Below are 10,388 nucleotides of genomic sequence, written 5' to 3' on the forward strand. Positions count from 1 at the left end.
TTCCACGAGGTCAGCAATGGAAGCAATCAGACGGCGATGGCCGGGATGCGCTGCGCCCCCGACTGCTCAGGCCATCTCTCTGCTTACGAGTGCTGGAATGGGATTTTCAGGTGCTGTTTAGACACGCATACACATGAACTTTGCTCGGGTTCAGTCTAGCTCATACATGAGATCACTGGAAGAAATCAAGAACCAGTTCCAGGAAAAAATCCCAACATTATCCGCCCCTCAACTCTCCCGCAGCACAGGGATGCAGATGCAGAGCCCTGCGCCTGCTGCTCGCTGCCGGCTGAGCCAGCCGAGGGGAAGCGCCAGGCACAGAGCCCCAGACGGCATTTAGTCTGGATGAATCCATGCCCAGCTAGTTAGAGCTGTATTTCAACTCTGAAATTAAGTGCACTTCTGAAAGCTTGAGTGCTCCTCTGAGATTACACGCTGTGCAGGCAGGTCCTGTTGTGCCTGCTCTGGAGCAGGCGGCAGCCGGTGTCACTTCCCTGCCTGGTTCTGCCCTGCTGCTCTGCATGGTCCAGGTGCAGAGCATCCACAACACTGAAACACAAAGCATGGTATAGCCCCTGCCTGAAGGAGCTTGTTTGTTCTCTGCAGCTTGCCTGGACTAATCATGGACTAAAAAACAAGCTGGTGAGCCACAGCAGATGAGAAAAGAAATCAACTGTGTAACTGAGATGTTCAGCTGCGATTTTTTTGTGCATGCTGATAAATTCTACCGGTGTAAGGAGAACCCCCTTGACAACTTTACTGTACTGTTATCTGGAAAATTAACTGTAGTATAAAACTCTGAAGAAGACTCAATAAAACTCTCCTTTTCCTCGAGGAAGCCTGATTACAAACGCAATGTGCTCCCAGAGTCTGTGATAACTACAGAACTTTTTTTATCTTATCTTGCAAAGTCCAGCTATTGGATTTTTCTATTTTGGCAAACATTTTCTCTTTTGTGCTCAAAGCGTACTCTAGGAATTTATTCCATTTTAATTAAAAAGAACCTAGCCATCAGCTGAAGTGCTCAAATCCTTCTTTTAATCTGCTTTATTACAACAACCCAGGGAAGACTGGGCATTACTTAAACTCTGGGCTGGAGGGTGATGCTGGGGCTATTGCAATAAGACACTAGCAGCTCAGAGCATTCTATCTGCAAAGGCCCCTGACAATTGTTGCCCGTAGTCATTGCGTTCGGAGACCACGGAGAGGAGGTGTAAATCCTAGGACAGCTATCTAGCTAGCTGTGTCAGAAACAGGCACGCTTTGAGCAGATGCAAGTCTGGAGGCTGGTGAGTCTACGAGAAGTGAGCTGTCCCTTGCCTGCAGCGGGTCACGGTGCAAAACCCCGGGGGATCGCGTTGGTACTGCTTGCTTATCGCCCCCCCACAAGGCAAGCTTAGCCCAGGACAGCATCTAATGAGCTGATGAGTTGGTGTGAGACCGTCTGGCTCAGAGCTGAATGCAGGCACCGTCAGTGGAAGGGGCTATATAAGCAATCCAGACAGGTTGTCATTATTAACTATTCCATGAATTACCAAATGATCCTACAGTCATTTCCATGCGAAGCAACAGCAGGAGCCAAGAACTAAATTCCAGTACCGTCCCTGCATAAATTCCTTCATTTCACTTCCCCAGAGCGCCGGGTTCAGCTTTGTGTCGCAAACAAGTCTGCAGGTACGTGTGTTTTTATGACTATGTTCCCCTCTTCGGAGCAGTGAAAGACAACAACCACGTAAAACATTTCAGGACATTCAGAATGAGACATTAGTGCGAGGTAAAGCAGTCCTGCATGCGAGTACTGTTGGGATAGTCTTGGGTTTTCACATGAGGCTTTTGGTGTCTCACAAACTTTCCTCAAAGTCCTGGAGTTTCATGTCATTGGTAAGAAAGTTTAGTGTTTATAGAGCCACAAATCATTTACCCAAGTCACTGCTGGACTCGCGATCCCTGGACCATTTAGCTGTTGCTACATGGGAAGACGTCTCACACCAACCATTAGTCAAGGCGAAAGCTTGTCCTGCCTGGCCAAGCATCTCCACGGCTCGGCAGGGTGATGAGCCCCATCTTCACAGGCCCCAATCTGGCGCCTGGGGGGAGAGCCAGGGAGGAAGAGTCCAGGCACCTAACGGCCTCGCTGCTACTCTCCTCCACTCTGCAGTCAGCATTACTGCTGAGACGAAGGGAACAAAAAGCAAAGACTGCAAACAAGGGGGTCAGCTATTTTTGATGCAGGTTTTCTCATTGCAACAGGGAAGATTACCAAAAGCAGCCTGAAAGGTTTGCAATCGTCAGAAACGCTGGCACTGGAAATTCCACGGTTTTATGCTGCCAGTTTGAGTGACTTCATGCAAGTTTATGATCGCTTCAGACTTTCCCTTCCCCCTCTCCCTGACAAGTTGTAATTCACGCCAGAAACAACACCATCCAAGCCACTCTCAAAGCCTTTTCCATATCGTCCAGTCCTCATCCACCCCAGGTCCTCGAGATTTATCTCCTGAATGAAGGCTGTAAATCTTTGTACAGGATGGCAGGAGATCTTTGAGCATCTGAGTTATTATGTAAATGCAGCGTCAGTGGTACTTTTAACTGCAAGTTGATTGGGATTGCAAATGAAACACCAGTGATTTACAGGTCTGAGCGCTTCCTACAAACAGGAATCAATGCTATTCACTGACCTTGAAATCCCCGCAGGATCCCTGAACCATCCTGAATGCTGAGACAGCACAGGTCTGGGCTGGAGCTGAGAAGCTGCATTTCATCCCACCTGTGCTGCCCATTTACCTGTTTCTCGGAATATGAAGTCATGGGCCAGTTTCCAACACTCTAAGTATTACCGGATAGCCCTGTTCCACATACAGCCCTTTTCTTAGCAGAAGAGCTAATTTAAGTACTACCAAGTCCAAACATGAAACTGGTCCCTCGTGATTCTGCAGCACCATAAGGACCAGGATGCGGCAGGCAGTGCTTGTGCTGAGCTGGAGGGATCCAGAGAAGATGTACTCACCTGACACGAAGGCCACTTTCTCCTTCAGTATAGGAAGAACATCAGCAGCTTTTAAACCATCATTTCGAAAAGAACCTGCAAAACAGAGGAAAACAGGAAAGCCACATTAGAAGAGAGTGTGTCCTTGCTCCCAGCTTCACGGACACTCCATGTTTCTCAAAATCAGGCTAGAGAAAGTCTATAAATTACATGAAAGCACCAAGAGACAGACCTTAATCGCTGATACACAAACAGCATTAGCATCCATAGAGATATGTTTGTAAAAAGAAAATACAGACAATCAACTCATCACTTTATCCTTCAGAAGTTCTGAAAGGTTAACAAATTTCCCACCAAGGAACCAGATTTATCACCGTTGCCTTTTTCACAGACCATATCGAGCCTGGGAGATGCCCAGCTTGCAGACTGAGCCAGGAGCCTCCTCCCTTCACTGTTTTGAACACATGTTTGTGTGTTCAAAATGCCTGTTTTCCCAGGCAAAATTGCAGGGAACATTACAGCACATACACATCCCTTTAGCATCAGCCCTTGAGACAGATTTGCACAGGGGCTGGCTTAAAAAAGGCTTTTGCCCTTCCCCCCTTCCTGCTCTACACAGCACGGCTGGAGATGGAACAGCTCAAGGTGGGGACCGCGCTTAGAGGGAGGACGCACTCCTTATGAGCCAGCCGAAGTTTTCCCTGGGTAAGGAGTAGTTTGAAGCCACAGCGCATCCTCATAATTCATACTGTTTGATTACATGTTAAATATACCTGCATAGGCCATTTGCCTTCCCAGCAGTGCCAAATTATTTCATGTCTCCTGAAAGTTCACTGAAGAAATTCCAGATTTTTACTCTCCTGGAAGCCTTAGGAAAATAATTGCCAATGGTTTCAGCCACCAGCAGCACCCTTCTGCTTTGCAAAAGACCAGCGGTGACAGATCACCCCACAGCAGGCCAGACACTGCTATTCCATCAGTGCTATTACAAAACAAAATGTGGGTTTGAAGGACATCTTTGCAGTTGCTCTGAAAAATAACTCATCCATCACTGGGTAGTGAATACCCATCACGACAAGTGATCTTCAATATGGCCTTAAATCTATTCCAGCTTGTCAAAGAGTGCAACACATTTGAAACCCTGTATTTTTACTTTCTGCCTTTCACAGGCAGGCAGCAACCACCATTCTTCTGAGATGGTACCAGGGCAAGAAAGTCGCCTCACTAAGCAGCTTTCTTGACTGGCTAGAAAGGGAGCAACATCGCTCCAGCCATCACACCTTCCTTGCTGAACGCAGCAGATGACACCTGACCATCTGGGTCTGAAAGTGGAAATGGCAATAAAAGCCCCTCCTATATATTGTCATCTATTTCTTGCATCGTGCAGCCTGCAAAGGTACAGCGGTTCGATCTGTGCAGACATACGGAACAGATAGGATGAAGATCATAACAGGCATTTTGACTTGCAGCTGAACCTACGTACCTACAAGTAGTATTATTATTACGGTTGAGTTACCGTTAATGGCAAATGAGGTAGCATTGTCAGCTTGTACAACAAGACTGTCTTGTACGTGCAAATACGTCCCTCACCAGTGACCAATGGCTACAACTACCTGTCTATGTCCCCACATGCTCTCAGGTGTCACCTCCACAACACTCAGCTCCAGAAGATGAGCAAGCTCACCAGCTGAGCCTACGCTCATGAAAATCAGCACACAAAGGAGCGAGGTAATTCAATGCAAGGCCAAGACCAATGTAACTGCAATTTGAACAGGCACTGGAGCAGGGTCCTGAGAGATGCCTAAAGAGCACTTTGTGTTAGTAAAGTGTTTTGGGACCAGGAAAACTAGTCCCGGTTGCTGAACTCTTTCTGTGTTCAAGTAAGCAGGACTTTGTGCACTCTGTGTTAAATATACGAGACTTTGCTATTAACTTATCCTCTTAACAAGAATAACCTCCCAGATCCCAGGCTGTGGCTAGCTCTCACATTAAAGGCAGGAACCGTTCAGCCACAGGCAACATTTGGAATTTAAGCAGCTTTGTATATAAGGATCTCATCCAACCGTGAAGCAAACGAGAACAGCCAACGTGCTAGACACATCATGATGGCTTGAAGACACTGAAGTGGAGTACTGGGCCAAATTTCTCCAGCTGCAAGATCAGCAGTGTCAGTGCAAGTTGAGTTTTGGCCAATATTTGTTAAATTTGTCAGGGAAACAGCAAAGTCAATTCTTAGGCACTTAACTGTGCACTAGACATTATATAACTGAAGTCTTAGTGAACATTACCAAAAAAATGTCAGTGGGTGTGGTGTTCGTATATGTAAAACACACAATAAGGACTTCTTAGCAAGAGCCCACTATACTGAAGGCTGAAGGACAATTTCAAACACTCTCCCATGAGGAAGGACTGCATCTTACAGAGGTAATACGCATGGAGACCAGGAGGAAAATGTATGACTTTTAAAGATGGTGACCTCCTGAGCTGCAGCAGGACAGGCTGCAGGCAAGGGGCTCGCTGCTAACAAACAGCCCCGATGTCCTGACTTGCACAGGAAAGGCAAGAAAAGACACGAATGGGGACAGTGCTGCCAGCAGGTGTTTTCACCTTTCTCAGTATCCCCCAGGACAGGTCAGTCATGCTGCAAAATGATGAAGGAATTGGAAAACTGTGAGCCCATCCTACAGCCAGAGAATTGACAAAAACTCCCAAGAGCTGCAAAACTTCCCTTGGAATAAGGGAGGAAACTCCTGAAGGTAGATCACTGCCTAAAGCAATGCCCCCACTCTGCACAATGTACATGCTCACCCAAGTAGCAGCTCATGACCTGTAGAGGAGGCCATGGCCACTGCTTAAAAGGTCACTCCAGCTCGTGACAAAATCTTCACGTTAGCAGCTACATCTCAGTTTTTCCAGCAAGGGTTGGGGGAAGGGATGCATAAATGGGAAAACCAATGGCTGTAATGAGGGCTCCAAAAGCAACAGCAAATCTGTCTCCAGGAGGGCCCAGCACAGCAATGATGCATTCCCCAGTTCGTAAGTTATTATAAGCATGCCCCTAATAATGCTCATTTTCATCCTATCCCCCAGCTGTTTCTAATACATTTGTTTTGTTTGTTTGCGTGCTGGATCCAAAGCCATGTCTGTATAGCACCATCTAATTTTTGCTGGAGAGCCCCGGGTATACAACCATCTAGCCAGTTCATTCCTAGACAATGACGAAGGCTGTACTTTGTATCCCGCCCTACACCTCGCTCCTACCCCTGTAAGACCCGAGCCCTTCTGCAGCAGAAGGATAGAGGACAGACAGATGAAGGAAGGGCAGGCTGAACACTGAGCCATCCTGCCCATTGTCCATGCACTGGTTCGCTGGCTCATCATCATCGTAAGCATGGGACTACACAACAGTGCCCCTCTTGCCCGTCTACCTGCAACTCTCACCATGGTCTGCAAAGAAGCTTGAGCATTGCAATTGCCTCTTTACCAAAAGAGAGGCGCAGAGAGCACAGTGCCATGTCCCAGTCACCCTGCAGCCCCTCACACCTATATCACATCCTCGCTTAGTGTGCTATCAATGTAGCAGGGACACTATGACTATCCACAAACTTTTATTACTCCAGTGACACGAGAAGAAAACACACCATGCCTGCAGGAGCAGCTGACAGAATGATGTATTCTTGTAAACTTGGAAGCACTGAAAAATTAAAAAAGTGGATCCTCAGCATGGCTGAGTTACGTTTCAGGACAGAGCAGCGTCACACATGCACATCCCGTCTCCTAGCAGGGACCCCCTGCACGGCAGAAGCAGCTCACAGTTTTAGGTGAGATGCTGTAATGAGAAGCCAGCTGGGTGAGATGGGAAGCTTACGGCATGCTTCCACATTAAATGCAGCAAACCTGAAATTGAGAAAAGAAAACTCCTTTTTCCCCGCACAAATGCCTCAGTTGGCCTGGGGAACTCACTGCTGCAGGACACGGAGGTCAGCGGCTCAAGGGGCTTCCTGAACGGGTTAGAGATCTGCAAACAACAAACATCTCCAGGGAACTGTAAAGATTAATAAATAAGCAAGAGTTTTGGAAAGAATATAAGTCTACAGACTTCAGAGTGAAAGCCAAACTCTAACTCCTGGAGTGAAATATAAATTATCCCTGGAGAGAGCCCTGCGGGCTTTAGGATTTCTTTCTCTAAGCAGAGTGCAGGGTCTCTGTTGGAGTCACCGTCTTGGGCTAGATGGACCCATGGTCTGCTCCAGAGTGGCTTTTCCTAGAAAAGCTTCAGTTCTAATCTGAAAAATGCAGCTCTTGGCTTCAAATAAAGATCAGCTGCTGGAAATATGGAAATACTTTCTATACTTAAAAAAGTATGCGTAGGCAAGAAGAAGGCCTCCTGTCAGAGCACTGCATGGGGCTTAATCACTTGGCTCCTCATGCCTTCAGCGGGAGTTGTTCATCCCAAGTCCCATGCAATGTTTCAGGAAAGGCAGCCCACATTCTCATAGTTCTCAGAACAGATTTGACTATTTAAAAACTTTGGCATGAAGTTTCTTTAACCAAACAAAACTGAACTCCTTGGGCTAAACCCATCCCTCGAGGAACTCTACTGGAGTCCAGGAGGCAACAGTAGGATTAATCTGGTCCATATTGTTTCTTTCTTCTTCCCTCAGTAAAGGCCCCTCCTGTATTTCTTCCCCCCCACCCCTGGTTTTTGGAGCAGTTATCGCCTAGGTTTATCATAGACTATTTGCCTTCCTACCTCTTTTTTTCCCCCCTCAAAGCCTCAGTGGATTTTATTTTTGTTTGCAGCATGGTTGCATCTCGGCTTTCTACAAACAGAAGGGACGTCTGATGTGAGCAGAGAGAGGCAGAACAAAGGAGACTTTATTATTCCCATTGTAGCATTTGCAAGCTGAGACACAGAGAGATTGACTTGTCCTGTGTCAGACAGAAAGTTTGTGCAGGGCTGAACCCTCATTTCCCCAGTGTTTCCCCAATGCTTTTCTCATACAGCCATCCCTTTGTTTTCTGGCAGAATAGAATCCTCCTTTTTCTTCTCTTTATACTTTTTCCTTCCTTCTCCTGCCCTTCTCTCTCCATTATTCTTTCTGCATTTCTGCCTCAAATATTTACTTTTGTGTGTGCTAAACCCTCTTTAACCCCTTCCTTCCTTTCCTTCACACTATTGTCTGTCCCCGCAGGGCTGTGAGCCTTCCTAGTTTGATTTCTCTGATGTTCTACAAGCCATGGAGAGGGGCTTAGCCGAGGGCTGCCGGCGCCTTTGCCGCTGGGATTTTGCTGGCTGAGGCTCATTGGTTCAGAGGCAGAGAGGCCACAGCATGGCACAAGCATTTGGTTGAATAGAAGCAACATGTGCTCTGGACTAGTATTTTAGCACCATCTGGCAGAGATAAATGGGGCTGGACACTCCGCATCTGCCAATCACTCCTCTGCGGACGACAGCCTGATCCCTGATGCAAAGAAAGAGGATTTTAGTGCCCTGAGCCTCCCAGGAGCCTGTGAGGCTCTCCTGCTGCCCTTCCCTGCTGCAGGCAGCAGAAGAGCGGGTTTGGAAAGGGAAGGGAAGGGAAGGGAAGGGAAGGGAAGGGAAGGGAAGGGAAGGGAAGGGAAGGGAAAATCTAAATACAAATTTCAAGCTAAGGTGTTGGAAGGCTGTCAAGCTGCAGCCTGTGAGGCTCTCCTGCTGCCCTTCCCTGCTGCAGGCAGCAGAAGGGAAGGGAAGGGAAGGGAAGGGAAGGGAAGGGAAGGGAAGGGAAGGGAAGGGAAGGTTTAATTTAATCTAAAGGCAGCACCAGCCAGAAAGAATACAAAATTAATCTGTAAATATCATTACCAACTATTATTGAAGATTAACCCAGAGTTATATACTTCACTAACAAACGTTATTATTCTCCTTAATAACCAGTAAAAAGTAATACCTGGCCTCACAGGAAGCATTTATTGCAAGTCAGGGTGTGGCAGGGATAGGGTGAAAGGCAGGTTGAACTAACACTATAGCCCCGGGGCAAGGATGGCGGCTGTCCCCCTCCACCCCCGGTTCACTTTCTCAAGCAAGATCTTCTCACCTGGCGCTCCTGACATGTCCACCCTTCCTAAACGAATGAGTGCAGCAAACAGACCATCGGCGTTCAACATACCTTGAGCAGTAAGCGTGGCCATAGCATGCAACGCTCATCTGGGGAGACCAGCAAAAGCTAACACGGACATTGCAGATATTTTCCTTGGAAACACAGCTGGCACGGGCTGTGTTTCTTACCCCTTACGGAGCAGGGGCTAGAGCTTGCTTTCAGCTTTGCAATGGAAATGTAAATAATCCCTGGGACCTTTGTAGATTTGTGATGGCTTTCCTGCTATATAACTGAAGGACCCACACAGCATTTAAGCTTGTGGTTGAAGTCTACTTATTTCTGCACGTGTAAGTGTATATAAACACAGGATTATAGGCATAAAGGTATGCAAAGTGCCTAACAAGTACCTGATAGAGGATTCATCCATAAATCTGCTATAAATCTGATCTCTGGTACTCCTGTTAGTCTTATACGGAGAAAATGTTCTTACGTCACCAGATCTAGTGTGCAGACTGACATACAGACCCACGCCATAGCCTCAAAAGTTGCAAGAACCATGGACACCGAATAGACGATCTGCACAGAAGACTAATCCTGCTGCACCACATGCCAAGCACTTTATCCCAGCTGAGACGAAAGTTATACTCATTACATTGCTGCATTATTCTAAAATTAAAAGATTAATGTTGGTTTTATATGCAATACTTAGGTTCAGTCCAAGACTAATATTATTTTCTCTGTGTTTCCTTATTCTGTCCTTCCTTTTATTAATTATACACCACTACTGCTCGCTGGAACATCCTTCTGGTCACAGCTATTGGGTGGCAATACTACAGGCTACCTCCGCTTCCAAGTTTTGCCAGCGCTTGTCAGAGGTCCAGCAGCTTTTCTGCCCCCTCTACACTGACAGGTTGGTCACTCTGATTTCCCACTGCTTGAATCCCCGCAAAGAGAGAGCCACTGCCAGCACAGCCCCCTTCCTTTCCCCGCCTGTAACACCGAGAGAAGCAGGGCTGGGGTTTGGGGGAGCTTGCTAATTGCCGAGATTGTTATTCCTTCCACGAGGTACTTGGCAGCATTGAGCCTCCCAGCACAGCCTTTGAATGTCCACACATTTAAACAGTAGCCTCAGCTTGAAAGCACGCCAAAGAATAGGCAAGACTTCAAGAAAGATACAGCCGCTTGCAGCAAGCATGCAAATTTATTAGCCTCTGTGCACATGTGGCCTCTAATAAGCTGTGTTCAGCATCTGAAGCCTAAAAGATCTCACCCTGTGCATCCCACCTAAGCCACCAGCCAGGCTTTGCCTTTTCATACGTGGC

At 47.1% G+C, this 10,388-nt stretch overlaps 1 protein-coding gene across 1 annotated transcript in view; it reads right to left on the reverse strand.

Moving 5' to 3' along the window:
• KALRN (kalirin, RhoGEF kinase) overlaps positions 1-4,053 on the reverse strand; it is a 368,140-nt gene extending 364,087 nt beyond the window's left edge. Inside the window, exons 1-2 of the mRNA XM_009327171.1 lie at positions 4,050-4,053; positions 3,005-3,079 (exon numbers count right to left, since the gene is read on the reverse strand). Of these exons, the coding sequence (XP_009325446.1) occupies positions 3,005-3,079; positions 4,050-4,053 (79 nt within the window). The remainder of the gene's footprint in view (positions 1-3,004; positions 3,080-4,049) is intronic.
• Positions 4,054-10,388: the final 6,335 nt, after the last annotated feature.

This window comes from Pygoscelis adeliae, unplaced genomic scaffold, assembly GCF_000699105.1.
Source record: "Pygoscelis adeliae isolate BGI_AS28 unplaced genomic scaffold, ASM69910v1 Scaffold227, whole genome shotgun sequence".
Taxonomy (NCBI): Eukaryota; Metazoa; Chordata; class Aves; order Sphenisciformes; family Spheniscidae; genus Pygoscelis; species Pygoscelis adeliae.